The 17,077-nt window shown below is 45.8% G+C and overlaps 1 protein-coding gene across 1 annotated transcript in view; it reads left to right on the forward strand.

The window, feature by feature from the left end:
• Positions 1–253: 253 nt before the first annotated feature.
• stab1 (stabilin 1) overlaps positions 254–17,077 on the forward strand; it is a 208,733-nt gene continuing 191,909 nt past the window's right edge. The window contains exons 1-3 of the mRNA XM_078414034.1: positions 254–455; positions 4,726–4,859; positions 12,757–12,875. Coding sequence (XP_078270160.1) covers positions 369–455; positions 4,726–4,859; positions 12,757–12,875 — 340 coding nt within the window. The 5' untranslated portion in view covers positions 254–368. The remainder of the gene's footprint in view (positions 456–4,725; positions 4,860–12,756; positions 12,876–17,077) is intronic.

A 17,077-nucleotide genomic window follows, 5' to 3' on the forward strand; every position in this document is an offset into this window, starting at 1 on the left:
GAACATCTGTCCCGCTTTGATATGGCAGAAGGAAATCCTGCTTTGTGGAAGACTTTGGAAAGTTAATCCTGGGTCTTTATAGATCATATGCACACACACACACACACACACACATAGAAGCGACCCCTTCCGAAGCAACCTTTATCCGCTGAGTGGGGTTTTTGTTTAAAGAAAGGACTCCCACCCTCTGATCGCCAGTGCACGCTGGGGTGTGCGAGGCGAGGCGAGGCGAGGAGAGGAGAGCTGTGTGTGGGTGATTCAGGCTACCGCGGGGCGTGTGCTACTATACTGCCACTCGTGTCACAGCGAGCAGCGAGCGGGGCAACAACACTGCAGCGGTCCCTCTCTGCACTGACGGATGCTGAGACATGGAGAGTGTCAGCTCCTCGCTTTGTGCAGTGCTGCTGCTGGTCCAGCTGGTCACCCATTGCCCCGGGGCTGCCGTGAGAGAGAAGGTAAGTGCACTGCACAGGCAAGTTAGTTAGTCCTCTCGTCTGTTTATTCACAGAATGCTGGAGTAACTCAGCAGGTCAGGCAGCATCTCGGGAGAGAAGGATCCTTCTGAGTTACTCCAGCATTTTGTGAATAAATCGATTCGTACCAGCATCTGCAGTTATTTTCTTATACTCCTCTCGTCTGTCTTGTCCTGCCCTGCCCTGTCCTGCCTTCCCATCCATTGCTGTGACCGTCGGCAGGTACTCTGCCAGCCCCGTTCTTCACACATTGTTAACGCCTGAGAGATGGGGACTGGCAACTTATGCCCTTGCACATCCCACCCCCACCAACCCTCGCCATCACCCACCCCCACCCCCACCCCCCACCCCCACCACCCACCCCCCACCCCCACCACCCACCCCCCACCCCCACCACCCACCCCCACCCCCACCACCCACCCCCACCCACCCCACCCACATCCCACCCCCACACCCTCCCACCCCCACCACCACCACCACCTACCCCCCACCACCACCCCCCACCACCACCACCACCACCTACCCCCCACCACCACCACCCACCCCCCACCACCACCCACCACCACCACCCACCCCCCACCACCACCCACCCCCCACCACCACCCACCCCCCACCACCATCACCTACCCCCCACCACCACCACCCACCCCCACCCACATCCCACCCCCACACCCACCCACCCCCACCACCACCCACCCCCAACCACCCACACCACCACCCCCCACCCCCCCACCACCACCCACACCCCCACCCACACCCCCACCCACCAACCAGTGTCTGTTGACTTTGTCCCGCGGCGATGGGGATAGTTTAGGTTATTCGATGTTGCACAATGGATGGGTTCCACCCCCTGGTCAAGGAGGAGCGGAGGAGGGGAGACTGACCCGACCCTTCTCATTGATAACAGTGTGTTCCGGCAATGCCCACTTTGCTTGTTGCAGAACCTCTGAAGAAGGGTCTCGACCCCAAGCGTCACCCATCCCTTCTCTCCAGAGACGCTGCCTGTCCCGCTGGGCGACTCCAGCACTTTGTGTCTTATCCTGGTTTTGATCCTGGCCATGCCATGACACGGTCAGCCCAGGGCACGAACACCTCACCGTTTCGATGTTGCTTTTTGGTTTTTTGCTCTGACCTCCTGGTGTACATTTTTTAAACAATTAAGCGAATCCGATGCCTTTGCCTTGAACTTGGGCTGCTGGCTCTGTGCCAAGTCAGAACAAGACGCGAGATGGGGGGAGGAGTGAGATGGGACAATGGATGTGGAGGGGCATTAGGAAAAACAAGTTAACCAGAATGAAGGGACTTACTGCCTCCGTATCTGTACCGTGTTAGGCTTCGGTTTAACATCAAATGACCGTTATCCAGTTGCAGCAGTGAGCCCAGTGCCCAAACCAGCAGTTTCAGGTATTTATTCAGAAACATCATGCAGTTACACTGGTAGAAATGAAACCCGTGAGTGTCTGCTTTCCAATTTAGAAATGGTGATGAACTCGAATGGCTGGGTTCTGATCCGTGTTATTTAATGTCTAGCAATATTTCCCCTCCTTGCCTCTCTTCCCCACCCCCCACCCCCCCACCAATGCCTGCCCCTCTATTTTTCCCCCTTCTCTCCTGAAGTGCTTTGAATATCTATAGTGACAAGCAGCACTTTTTAAAAAACTACAATTGATTTTCACAAAATTTCGGAAAAATGAAGGTTAAAATATAAATATCAATATTTTCTTTATCGTCACGTGTACTACATATTTCAGTGAAATACATATTTTGCGTAAAGCTCAGCAAGACTATCCCCGAACATGAACACAGTCACCCACTGGTCAGTACAGTATACGCAGAACAGCCCACTGTCCATATGCAAGAGGTGCCATTTTGCCACCATTTTACAGTCCCAGCTGCAGTTGGCCACAAAGGCCCATTGCAGCCGTCGCCTTAAAGAATAAGAGTAGAATTAGACCATTTGGCCCATCAAGTCTACTCTGCCATTCAATCATGGCTGATTTATCTCTCCTGCCTTCTCCCCATCGTCCCACGATCTGATCTCCCTCTCCACCTCTGGCTCCCCTTCAGCCCTTGTTCTCCCAGGGTTGCCTCCCGCAGCCGACCTTGGGGGGCACTGAAGGTAAGGCCCCTCCCCCTCCCCGGTTCCCCTCGCTGGGCCCTTTTCCACTGTCCACCACAGTCGCCGTCTCTTTCCACCTCCTCTCCGATGCCTGATCCAAGGGGTGAGCTCAGTGGCCTTTCCTCACTGAACGAGCTGGGCCTGTGGTTGGGACACGGCCGCAGCTCGCTGGGCCATTGGGCTGCACACCAGGCTGCTGCAGGGCCTCCAGCGGCCCTCTCCACTGCGATGTCCATCGTGATATCAGTGTGACATTCCGAGCTCCCAGTGAGCAAGACTGTCCATTTGTAGAGCTCTCGAGCTGTAGTCAATATTTGATGGTCTGAAGAAGGGTCTCAACCCAAAACTTCACCCGTTCTTTCTCTCCAGAGATGTTGCCTGAGTCACTCCAGCATTTTGTATCTATCTTTGATGTTTGATGAGTGCAGAGTTCTCTTGGCTGAGTGAAATATGGTTGTATGACTTGATCAACTTGATTACCCAATTTCCATCTTTGGGAATGTCAGCAATTCAATAGACAATAGACAATAGACAATAGGTGCAGGAGTAGGCCATTCAGCCCTTTGAGCCAGCACCGCCATTCAATGCGATCATGGCTGATCACTCTCAATCAGTACCCCGTTCCTGCCTTCTCCGCATACCCCCTCACTCCGCTATCCTTAAGAGCTCTATCCAGCTCTCTCTTGAAAGCATCCAACGAACTGGCCTCCACTACCTTCTGAGGCAGAGAATTCCACACCTTCACCACTCTCTGACTGAAAAAGTTCTTCCTCATCTCCGTTCTAAATGGCGTACCCCTTATTCTTAAACTGTGGCCCCTTGTTCTGGACTCCCCCAACATCGGGAACATGTTTCCTGCCTCTAATGTGTCCAATCCCCTAATTATCTTATATGTTTCAATAAGATCCCCCCTCATCCTTCTAAATTCCAGTGTATACAAGCCTAATCGCTCCAGCCTTTCAACATACGACAGTCCCGCCATTCCGGGAATGGCATTCCTCAATTGAATATTTCCTATCTGTCAGACATCGAAGTGCTGTGACTGCAATCAAAGATGGGGTTTAAAATTTATACCCTTATTGGACCCTTATTGTCCTGGATTCATCCAAATTGCAGAGCTAATTCTGTTAAAAAAAAATTCTGCTGGTAAAACTGCTGCATCAGGACACAAAATCACAGGTGTAATACAATTCAGATTAAATTATTTCAATGATATTTGTCTGATCACAAACAATGGGGCAATTTATTCACTCAACATACTTTTGGCATAGGATCGTAGGTGTACAGTCCCCTCCATAATGTTTGGGACAAAGACCCATCATTTATTTACTTACCTCTGTACACCACAATTTGAGATTTGTAAAAGAAAAAATCACATGTGGTTAAAGTGCACATTGTCAGATTTTATTAAAGGGTATTTTTATTCATTTTAGTTTCACCATGTAGAAAGCTTTGTTTATACATAGTCCCCCCCCCCCCCCCATTTCAGGGCACCATATTGTTTTGAATACAGCAATGTCATATAAACGAAAGTAGTCATGTTTAGTATTTTGTTGCATATCTTTCCCATGCAATGACTGCTTGAAGTCTGTGAATCATGGACATCACCAGTTGCTGGGTGTCTTCTCTGGTGATGCTCTGCCAGCCTGTATTGCCGCCATCTTTAACTTATGCTTGTTTTGGGGGCTAGTCCTGCTGTGGCAGGAAATAGGTGGGCACAGGCGAGGAGAGGGGGGAGGGGGGATAGGTGGATGGTTGAATGGTTGAACAAAGCCAGAGAGGGGGGAGGGTGTGTGTGGGATTGAAAGGAGTGAGGGGGTGTGGGATTGAAAGGGGAAGGGAGTGTAGGAGAGAAAGGGGTGGGGGAGAGAAAGGAGAGGGGAGGGGGTTGTTGGAGGTTACCTAAAATTGGAGAATTAAATTTTCACACTGTTGGGGTGTAAGCAAAAATGGGCTGTTCTATGAGGAGTTTAAATTTACCTCCAAACTGCCCTAATGTAAAGCTTTCAATTTCCCATTTCCCTCCCATTCAAACATTATGCTGCTGCAAGTAAGAATTTCATTGTTCCATTGCCATTACATGTGATAATTAAATGCTCTTAACTCTTGACCTCTTGACCTTAAACCACTCAGAAACGGCAACATTGCAACGAGCAGACAGAGTTGTTGAGGTTAACAGCTTGCACCTCCTGTGCGATAAGCCAAAATCTCATTTGCCCTCGTGGCTTCCAGAAGGTTGGACAAGGCTTCGGGATCCAAGACTGCAGGTAATTTCCATCGATATCAACTCCTGAGGTCTTGTTCAGCCACCATAATTTGATCTACCATTTTGTCTAAATCTAAAAGTGTACTTGAGTAAAATATATCACATGGTTATAGCAGTATGATGAAATTGATTTGGGGAATATGGTTGCTGTATATTGTAAAGGAAGGTAACTGCAGATGCTGGTTTAAACCTTAAGATGGACACAAAACGCTGGAGTAACTCAGCGGGTCAGACAGCATCTCTGGAGAAAAGGAATAGGTGACGTTTCGGGTCAAGTCCCTTTTTCAGACTGGTACAGACTGAAGTCTGAAGAAGGATCTCGAACCGGAACGTCACCTATTCCTTTTCGCCAGAGATGCTGCCTGACCCGCTGTGTTACTCCAGCATTTTGTGTCTATCTTTGCTGTATGTTGTAACTTGGTTTGCCAAGGCTGTGGTGATGATGCAGAGCCAAATTTGTGGTGTGTAGGGGTTTGCAATTAGGATGCACAAGGTTTGAAATGGGTAATTTTGGGACCAAGAAGAAATGGCATTGCAGAAATGGGGTACTGATTGTGGATGATCAGCCATGATCACATTAAATGGCAATGCTGGCTCGAAGGGCCGAATGGCCTACTCCTACACCCTTCTGTAGACTGATTGTTAGGGGAGGTTGGGAGGGGGAGACTCTTGTCTTCCTACTCTTGTCTACGTGTCTATGTATCTATGTAAATGTTTGAAGATCATTATAGTTGAAATCAAGAATGGGGGAGGTTATTTCAGAATCTTGTATTTAAGTGCACAGGATTTCACTTCCAGCTATTGTCCTGCCACAGAAAATGGTGTCACGGTCACCTTGGGAATTTATTTCCTTGTTCCATAATGACAATGTTTACATTTTTAAAAGGATTGTGGGACATAATAGAAGATAGACACAAAATGCTGGAGGAACTCAACGAGACAGGCAGCATCTCTGGAGAGAAGGGATAGGTGATGTTTCGGATCGAGACCCTTCTTCAGACGTTATATTCTGTTAGCTTCGCTGATTCCTCATTTTAGCAAGTTTTGGGAGGTGTTTCTCTGTCGATAGTTTATTATTCCCAGCTGCTACTTCCAGTTAAATCTCACCATAGGTGACAAGTGTATTCGTGGGCAGTGGTGAGGGTGTGTTTTGTACGTGCGAGAGTTCATGATGTGCTTGCAAATGTGGAATATTGGAGACGGTCACACAGCTCTTTGCACTTGTCCATGATGGATGTGGTCTCCAAAGTAGGCTTTGGGGAGAGAATCTGGAACTGGATCCGAATGCTCTACAAAGACATCTGTAGTGCAGTCCAGATCATTTAGATTTTTTTTTAGAGATACAGCGCAGAAACAGGCCCTTCGGCCCACCGGGTCCGCGCCGCCCAGCGATTCCCCGCACACTAACACTATCCTACACCCACTAGGGACAATTTCTTTTTTACACATTTGCCCAGCCAATTAACCTACATACCTGTACCTGTACGTCTTTGGAGTGTGGGAGGAAACCGAAGATCTCGGAGAAAACCCACGCAGGTCACGGGGAGAACGTACAAACTCCGTACAGACGGCGCCCGTAGTCGGGATCGAACCTGAGTCTCCGGCGCTGCATTCGCTGTAAGGCAGCAACTCTACCGCTGCGCCACTGTGCCGCCAGTGGGTGTGAAAAGGATAGCTTCCCCATCAGGCCTGGAATCAGGCTATGTTGCTCACTCTCTCCTGTCCTGTTTGGGTGATGTATAGAACCCTTTGCTAAATCCATCAGGAAGGGAAAGAGCATATGAGGGGTGATATTGCTGGGCAGTGGGGCGCTTAGATCAAAACTTCCCTGTACATGGACCATGTTGCCGCCTTCTGCTCAGATCCACGGTCGGTCTGCAGATTGAACCAGAGTGAACTGCAGGGAGAGCAAGGCCATGCTCAGCGATCACTCAGCTAGTCCTTCATTCCCTTCACCAACCGGTCTGACCACCTGAAGAAGGGTTGAAACATGAAACAAGAATTGGATGGAGCGAATAGCTAGGGTTAAACAAAGGTTGGCCTGTGAAAGACAAAACATGATTGCAATCGAGCCATCCACTGAGTATGACTCCTTTGAATGTATAGACACAAACAATATTTGATGGGTTTTTGTACAATTATGAATAAAGTTTATTTTTGAAAACAATGAGTGTATGGCACAGAAGAAACCATTCAGATTATCATATCTATCTTGATTGAAAATAAGAGCTGAATTTGGCTCAGTCCCACATTCCAGTTTTCATTCTGTGGCCTGGTGGATTATAGACCTGTAAATGCTCATCCAGCACTCTCAAATAGTCACGCAGCACAGAAACAGGCCCTTCATCCCTACTAGTCCATGCTGCAAATGTCATCAGAGTTTCTCCCAATTTCCCTTCTTCCCTCCACATCTCAACCACTATCCCGCCTTTCTTCTGCCAATTATTTTAAATCTATGTCTGTAGTTGTATTGAGTAGGAACTGCAGATGCTGGTTTAAACCGAAGAAGTCTGAAGACGATTCCTTTTCTCCATAGATGCTGTCTGACCTGCTGAGTTACTCCAGCTTTTTGTGTCTATCTGTAGTTATTGACGTCTCTAATTAGGAGAAATGGGTCCTTCCTGTTCATCTTGTCTAGGCTTGATTTTGTATACCTCAGTCGAGTCTGCCCTCAGCCATTTTTTGCTTCAATGAATGCAATAACTAAAAGTCTGTACTTTTCTGTGGTAACATACCCTCCTGTAAGTTGGCAATGCCTCATGTTTGCATTTACACTCTTTGGCTCCACTCTGGACATGGTAAGGGAGCAGAGATTCACAAGGAAGGGGATTGGATTCTGACGTGCCACAGGATGGCCTCTAGATAGAGAGGATTCTTACTATTACACTAAAATTGATTAAATGCTAAGGATTACATGCTAGCGTAATCCATTCCCTTACGAGCTATCACCCATTGTGCTGTACTCTTGCCAAATGCTGTATCGCAAGGAACAGAATTTTAATGACATTTCTTGTAGGAAGAATGCACCAGCTTGCACCAGGTACTAAACTTCTGCAAGTGCACATAATCGTCAGTGTGAGAACCAAATGATACAAGTACTGTCCCCATCACCCGGAAGGCAAGTGTCTGCACCTAGTTCAGGTGTTATTTGATCACAGAACTGTTGATGAAACACTAATGAAAGTCATCCAAACGGCAGCCATGAAAATATCAACGTGAAAACGCACAGGACCAGTGTGGTGGCTACAGGCTCGGATAGGACAGAGTTGTAGAGTCACTGAGACACTGAGCACTGAAGCAGGCGCCTGGGCCCACTGAGTCCAGGCTGACCATCAACCACCCATTTATCTAAATTAATGCCACTTTTTAAAAATTCTTTCTACACTAACATCAGAGGAAGACCCTGGCTGCTGCCTGGAAATTCCTGGGAACATCTCCAAATGCGGGAAGATTTCACGATGTCACTTTGGCACAATCCAGTTGGGTTGTGGTTGTGGGTTTCAAAAGCTGTTTTGCTTCTTTTGCAACATATACCTCACAGACTGCACAGATTGTCGATCGTGCCATATTATAGTTGATGTTAAAGAAACATTTGTATCAGTTATCCCCCTTATCACCAAACGTTGCTCCCATTTGCAGCCAGCCAAGACGTAGGCAGGCATTTGCAATGAGATTGTCATGTAATTTATTTGGATCAATGCACTGAAGTCGACGGTGAAAAACGTCACAAGGAGGGATTTATGCGATCATCAGCAGCTGCCCAATTCCTTTTGCAACTGCTCAGAAGCAGCCTATGCCCGTATGCAACAATAGATTTAGTTCAGAAATAATGTAGCCCACTTAGTCCACGACAACCATTGGACACCCATTCACACTAGTTCTATGTTATCCCACTTTCTCGTTCAGTCCCTACACACGAGTAGCAATTTTACAGAGGCCATTAATCCTACAAATCCGCACGTCTTTGGGATGTGGGAGGAAACTGGAGCACCCGGAGGAAACCCATAGAGGAACATGCGAACTCCACACAGACAGCACCCGGGGCTCAGGATTGAACCTTGGTTGCGAGCACTACGAGACAGCAGCTCCACCAGCTGTGCCACTGTGCAGAACTGTCCAATACTTGGACAGCGTTCAGGCACGAGGTGGTAAATCACGAGACACATTCACATGACAGAAGAGGGGAATGGATTGCCAGTGGCGTTCAATGCGTCACCATTTTATCCCTGGCAACATCCTCGAGGTCATTGTTAAGCCAAAACTTAACTGGACCAGCCAGATTAATGCTGCTTCTCTGGCTCGGTCAGATGCCTGGTATTTGTAGTGAATAACTCTCCTCCTGACCACCCATAACATTTGCATCATGTACAACACACAAGTTAGGAGTGTGGTGGAATGTTCTCCTTTTTCTGGATGAGTGCAGGTCTGACTAAGGGCAAGAGGCTTGATTTCACCCAGGATATCACCCATCGCTTGATTGTCACCCCAAACCCTCGCCCCTGTACATACACTTTAACAATCATGAAATAGCGTCCATTATCCCCCCCTCATCTAGTTCCAGTTACCACTTTCCATACTTACTTTCCAGTATCTATTACGTATCATCTTCCAGCCTCTTGCTCTCTCACTCACTCACTCTCGCCTCCACACCTGTCGTCCAATTCCAGCCCTTCCCCACCTGTCTATGTCTGCCCCACATTCCCCACTCCTCACCTGGTTCCATCTATCGCTGCAAGTCTTTGCTTTACCCATCTCTCTCTCTCTCTCTCTTGCCTGGCTCTACTCCTCATCCTGATGAAGGGTCATTGAATTTCCCACTGCCTTCACGATGCTGCCTGACCTGCTGAGTACCTCCATCAGTAAATTGCTCCTGATGCAGTGTGCATCATGCACAGAAAGCACTGCAGTGACTGAAATGCCACTGGGTTAAAATCCAAATTCCCTACTCAATATCGTTATGGAAATAACTTCCCCACTGACAAGATGGTATGTAAACTTGTGTAAAGGATGAAAGGAAATGGGCATTAAGTGCTGGTGACACCCCCATCCTACATATTAATAAAAAATAATGACATATAATGTGTGCAGTTGTAACTGAACTAAACTTTCCTGAACACACTTGTATTTCTGCCAATATAGTTTAATGGAATGAGTTTATTTGCAAATATGTTTAGTTTAGAGGTAATCCAAGGGATTAAAATGGACTGAAAACACATCCAGAATCTTGCATATGTTAACAATTTGGGCATTAGGCAGTTGAGATTGAGAGGTATATGCTAAAGTTGAGAATAAAGCATCTTTTGTATTTTATAGTTTTGTATTATGTTTACTTTGTAATTAGTGTTTATTCTTGCCAAATTTTGTTAATTCCTCCAATATCTTGGTATTAATTATTCCTTTATAATTCATATCAGAATTTTTGTACAATTGCTGGATAGTAAAACTGGTTACAATATACTCATGAGGTTGTGCTGCAAAGTATCTTGCCAAGTTAAATCTGGCATATTCGTTTCTTCCTTAATACGTTACTAATACTCTGAGGTTGTCAAAGGCAAAGCGGCCATTTGCAACCGACTGAATCCCATTCTCAGAATTAATTTCTTTGATCACTAGGTTTTGATTCAAACTGAAGATTTCCTTTGGCTGGAATTTTGAGTAGAATTGTAGATATGTTTACCGCAATGCTGATTGTAAGAGACTGCTTGTCTTCCTGACCTTGCTAAAGTCTGAAGCAGCTTGTGTCAAGAGTCTGTCGTGTTGACAACTTGTTTACATGGTTGCAACTTTAACGTCTCACGATGCACTACTTGTGTTATGAAGTCCACTCAATAAGCCTCTCTACAACTGTACTCAACATCCACTCCTCCTGGTGCAATGTGTTGACAGTATGCAAAAGCAGCGTGCAATGTGCAAAAGCATTTCCAGGAGTTTGAACTTACTTTGTCAACAACTTCTTACCCTATGAGTTGATCCATCAAAAAGCTGGTAGCTATCACCTACAAGATCCCCTCTAATTCACTTATTTTGCTGATCGAGACATTTCTTCCATCATCGTTGCTGGGTAGAAATCTGTAATTATCATGGAACATGGAACATGGAATAGGGCCTTTGGCCCACCACCTCTATGCTGACCATGATGTCAGTCCAACTAATTCCATCTGCTTGCACATGAACTGTTTCCCTTTATTCCCTGCTTGTTCATGTATCTGCTTAAATGCCTCTTAAATGTTGTGTTGTATCTGGTTATACCACCTCTCTCGACAGAGCTTTCCCCTTTACCACCCTATCCAAGTGTTGCCACTCACAGAGAATTGTGGACTTACACCTCAAGAATCCCCTGTGCATCAAGGGTCCAACATTTACTGTATCCATTGATATGCAACATCCCCATGTCAGTCTGAAGACCTGAAATATCATCTGTCCTTCTCCTCCACAGACACTGCCTGACACGCTGAGTTCCTCCAGCACTTTGTGATTTGGCCACCACATGGAATGCACTAATTCAGGGAACACAAGTAGACCAGAATGGGCAGCAAATGCCATGCTTGTCATCACAGCCTGTGTGAAAAATTAGGGAGTGGACACCAGGCTCAGTCCTGCAGGGTCAAAGAAATATAAATTCAATTAAGTTTGTTCTCAGCAGAAGATTAAGTCACAGTTGAGAGTTTTGACACATCATCAGGAGATGGTTGACTGTAAGATTGGTATGATGGAAATATCCAGAGCGTTTCCCATTTATTCCGGTCGGAGCTGGTGTAAAGAATAACCAAAGAAAAGTTCATAATTAGAAATACTCTGAATAGTATCTTCCCTAAACTCCTAAATTAATTCTTTAAAATCAAATATGATTTGACAGTTTTTCTCTGGAAAAGACGTGCACTTTGGAAAGTGGGTCAGGCAGCATCGTGGAGGCAGTGGGATAGTCAATGGGCCTTCATCAGGACCAAGAGATCCCTGGAGAACATGGATAGGTTCGGCGATCGCTTCGCTGAACACCTGCGCTCGGTCCGCATTAACAAAACTGATCTCCCGGTGGCCGAGCACTTCAACTCCCCCTCCCATTCCCAGTCTGACCTTTCTGTGCTGGGCCTCCTCCAGTGCCATAGTGAGGCCCACCGGAAATTGGAGGAACAGCACCTCATATTTCGCCTGGGCAGTTTGCAGCCCAGTGGTATGAACGTCGACTTCTCCAACTTTAGATAGTCCCTCTGTCCCTCCCTTCCCCTCCCCCTTCCCAGATCTCCCTCTATCTTCCTGTCTCCCCCTATATCCTTCCTTTGTCCCGCCCCCCTGACATCAGTCTGAAGAAGGGTCTCGACCCGAAACGTCACCCATTCCTTCTCTCCCGAGATGCTGCCTGACCTGCTGAGTTACTCCAGCATTTTGTGAATAAATGGATAAATGATGTTTCGGTTCGGGAGAAGGTTCGTCTGATGAAGGGTCCTGACATGAAACATCAACTATCCATGTCCTCCATAGATGCTGCCTGACCTACTGTTATGCCAGCATTTTGTGTCTTCCCTTGGTATACCAGCATCTGCAGTTCCTTGTTTCTACATTCTGCACTTTAGAAGAGCAGCTTAGAAAAGCACATTGATAAGTTACTCTTATTAAGGAAAATGCTGGAGTAACTCGGCAGGTCAGGCTGCATCTAGGAGAGAGGGAATGGGTGACGTTTCGGGTCGAGACCCTTCTTCAGTCTGAAGAAACGTCACCCATTCCCTCTCTCCGAGATGCTGCCTGACCTGCTGAGTTACTCCAGCATTTTGTGATACCTTTGATTTGTACCAGCATCTGCAGTTATTTTCCTACATTTATTAAGGAAAGTATTGTTAAATATTTATGTGCTTGCCAGTATTTTAATGAATTTATGTTTTATTACAAATTCAATTTGAAAGTTTTACTGTGGACTTGGGAGGAGAGCAGCAAATTACACAAGCTGGTTGCAGGCATATATGTAAGAAGAACGTCACTGTATCCAGGTGTTGCAAAGGCTACTGGAGCCAGGATTGCCTAGGTGAGTAACAAAGGTTGGAACAGAGATGCTTCTTCTCTCATGATGAACTAAACAATGTAATCAGTTTTTATTTTCATAGGCTGCATTGACAAATTTTCACTTGGCAGTTTCGTCTTGGAGATGTGTGGGCTAAAAGATTGTTCTTTGACCACATTTATACGTTGTTTTCTGTAGAAGGCACTGCTACAAACTGGTGTGTTTATTTTTCTGAACAATTTTCTGGCAAATTCAACATCCTTGGACTGTTTCATATGATGAGGTGGGATTTTGAAATGTGTTAAAGGCTAGTTTTCTATAATTGGTTTGATTACAGGGTTGAGGATCTGCCCACTAAATATTCTTTAATTTGAAGTTCCCAGTACAGATCGATTTTTGGCATGTATTGAATGATTTTAATACCTGTCCCAAGCAATAAATGTGGTAGAGAAAACTCGTTGAGTATTCGGGGAGGCATTTTTTAGAATATGGTTTGATTAATGGGGAAATGCCTGTGGATGGCCAAGACTACCCATGTGTCTTTTATAGTTTTTGACTTGGTACGAAGAGAAACAATGAACGCTTTAAAATGAAGGGTTTTTAATCTGAAAAATCTGCTCCGTTTCTCTTTCCACAGATGCTCTCTGACCCGCTGAGTGTTTTCAATAGTTTCTGTTTCAGGTGTCCAACATCTGCAGTTTTTAACATTTTTGTGGTATGCTGATTCAGTGTTTAGTTTAGTTTAGAGATACAGTGCGGAAACAGGCCCTTTGGCCCATTGAGTCTGCACCGTCTAGCAATCACCCCATACACTAGCACAATCCTACAAACTAGGGATAATTTATAATTTTTACCCAAGCCAATTAAAATACAAACAGACCTGTATGTATTTGAAGTGTGGGAGGAAACCGGAGCACCCGGAGAAAGCCCACACGGCTACAAGGAGAACATACAAACCTCATAACAGAGAGCAGCCTTAGTCAGGATTGAACCCGGGGCTCTGGCGCTGTAAGGCAGCAAATCTACCGCTGCTCCATCATGCTGCCTTTGTATTCATTGCTCTATAGGTATCATTGCCCTAATGACACTCTGCAGATAAACAGATACATGGGCCATTTTTATAAATAATATTCTGCAGATGTTGAAAATCTATCATAAAAACAGAAAATGCTGGAAATACACAGCAGGTCAAGCAGCATCCATGGAGAGAGCAATAGGGTTAGGTTTTAAGTTAGAAGCCCCTCTGTCAGAGTGGGGAAAGAAAGTAAGAAGTTAGTGTTAAGTTGCAGAAAAGTGGGGAAGTGATGATAAGGACAAATATTTGTGGTAGGATGAAGTCAGGATTGTTGTGGGATATGTTCAAGGCTTCAAGATCAGTTTATTGTCATGTACCAATTAAGGTACAGTGAAATGCGAATTACCATACAGCCATACTAAAAAAAAGCACCAAGACACACAATTACATAAAAGTTAACATTAACATCCACCACAGTGGATTCCCCACGTTCCTCACTGTGATGGAAGGCAATAAGGTCCAATCTCCTTCCTCTTTAGTCTCCCGCGGCCAGGGCAGTTGAACCATCCTCAGTTGGGGTGATCGAAGCTCCCGCAGCCGGCGGTCGAAGCCCCCGCTTCGGGGCGATCGAAACTCCCGCATCGGGGCGATCGAAACTCCCGCGTCATGGCGATCAAAACTTCCACATCAGGGCGATCGAAATTCCAGCGTCGGGACGATCAAAACTCCCACGTCGGGGCGGTCGAAACTCCTGCGGCTTGGAATCCCCAATGTCGGTCTCTAACCAGAGACCGCGGGCTCCGCGATGTAAAGTCTTGCAGGCTCCCACGGTTGGAGCCCCAAAGAAGAACCCCGACAGGGATCGCGAACTCCATGATGGTAAGTCCGTAGGCTCCCGCGATGGAGCTCCCAGTCGATTGCCAGCAAAGGCCTCCTCGATGTTAGGCCGCAGATCTGGAGAAAATCGCATCTCTGTCGAGGTAAGAAATTAGAAAAAGTTTCCCCCAACTACGCCCCACACCCCACATAAAACAAGCTAAAGAACACTAAAAAACATACATTTAACACATACAAAACAGACACAAAGGACAGACAGACTGTTGACGAGGCAGCCATTGCTGGCGCCACCCAGTGGATATGTTGAAGGGTTAATGGGGACAGTGGACAGGTGAGAATACAAACTGATATTTGAAACACGCTGAGAGGAGGTGGCGGGATTAAATGCATTTACTGTGCTTAAGAGGCATTTAGGCAGATGGTTCATAGGCAAGCCGTAGAAAGGTGCGGTCATATTCATAAGTTCATAAGTCATAAGAGTAGGATTAGGCCACCTCTGCCATTCAATCACGGCTGATCTATCTTTTCCTCTAATCCATTCTCCTGCCTTCTCCCCATAACCCTTGACACCCATCACTAATCAAGTATCAATCAATCGCCACCTTTAAAAAAAAAACCAAGGACGGCCTCCACAGCCGCCTGTGGCAGTGAATTCCACAGATTCACAACCCTCACATTTACTAAAGAAATTCCTCCTCATCACCTTTCTAAAGGTACGCCCTTTTATTCTGAGGCTGTGCCCTCTTGTTCCAAACACTCCCACTCGACATCCACTTTATCCATGCCTTTCACTAATCGGTAAGTTTCATTGAGGTCCCCCCTCATCCTTTTAAAGGCCAGTGCCATCAAACGCTCATTATATGTTAACTCAATCATTGCCGGGATCATTCTCCCATTGCAGGCAAATGGGATTAATGCGGGTGAGCAAAAGGTCAACTTGGATGTGGTAGACTGAAGGGATTAGACAATAGGCAATAGGTGCAGGAGGAGGCCATTCGGCCCTTCGAGCCAGCACCGCCATTCAATGTGATCATGGCTGATCATTCTCAATCAGTACCCCGTTCCTGCTTTCTCCCCATACCCCCTGACTCCGCTATCCTTAAGAGCTCTATCTAGCTCTCTCTTGAATGTATTCAGAGAATTGGCCTCCACTGCCCTCTGAGGCAGAGAACTCCACAGATTCACAACTCCGACTGAAAAAGTTTTTCCTCATCTCTGTTCTAAATGGCCTACCCCTTATTCTTAAACTGTGGCCCCTGGTTCTGGACTCCCTCAACATTGGGAATATGTTTCCTGCCTCTAACGTGTCCAACCCCTTAATAATCTTATACGTTTCGATAAGATCCCCTCTCATCCTTCTAAATTCCAGTGTATACAAGTCTAGTCGCTCCAGTCTTTGATTGTTTCTATGTGTTGTACAACTCTGGCTCTATATTGTAACAGAAGGGCAGGCCAAGTGGCGATAAAAGTTGTAGGAAATGCCCGGCAAGTGGAGAGGAAACTTAGAACAGGAATTGGTCCTCCTGTTGAGGCAATGTGGCCTTGTTCATGCTAATGTTGTAAGGTCTGACAGCCAGATCTTATTCAGTCACCAGTTGTAGACTAATTGGGCTCACATTTTGTTTTTCACTATTGGCAGGGTTTGTTTGTTTGCATCAACAATGGCAAATTTTCAAAGGAAGGCTAATCAGTATTTGTGCCAAGTCTAGTGAGCAGTATGAGAAAATGACGAATAATGGCTTGGGTTTTCAAATGCATTGTGAGTTTGGTCAATACTGCTGTGCTCTTCGGCAAATTATAACATGCACTTTCTTTTTTTTTAACCATTTGTTGAAAATTAAGTTCAAGTAATGACACGTAAAAGGAAAATGTAGAGCATTGTCAGGCAATCCTTGACTCATATCACCGCATTAAATACTGTCATTTTGGTTTGTAATTTATCAATTTTGACTTGTGATCTTGTGCTCGACAATAGATAATAGATTGTTAAATATGAATAGCAAACAACTAAAATTGAGGTGTGGAATTTGGCTACAATTTAGAGCGACCTGTTAGCAGTTATTGAGATCAGGTGCATATCACAGGGAAAAGTGGAAATAAGTGCAGCTGCAGAGTAAACACAACAGCAAAATATTCTCAAAGTACAATCAGTAACTCCGAAAAATAACAGACTTGGAGAATGTGGCTCTGAGAATGGCTAACACATCAGGTAAATACTTTTTTGAAGCATTTAACAGAGAAGGCTGCACTGTCAATCAAAATAATCAATGTGCTTTGAAGAATTTCAGTGTCAAGGTCCAAATGAATAAAACCTTGAGTGGGGTTTGGTCGATTTTCCTGAGACGTCAGGAATAAAGCCTCAGAATTAAAGGAC

This window comes from Rhinoraja longicauda, chromosome 17 (assembly GCF_053455715.1).
Source record: "Rhinoraja longicauda isolate Sanriku21f chromosome 17, sRhiLon1.1, whole genome shotgun sequence".
In the NCBI taxonomy this organism is placed as follows: domain Eukaryota; kingdom Metazoa; phylum Chordata; class Chondrichthyes; order Rajiformes; family Arhynchobatidae; genus Rhinoraja; species Rhinoraja longicauda.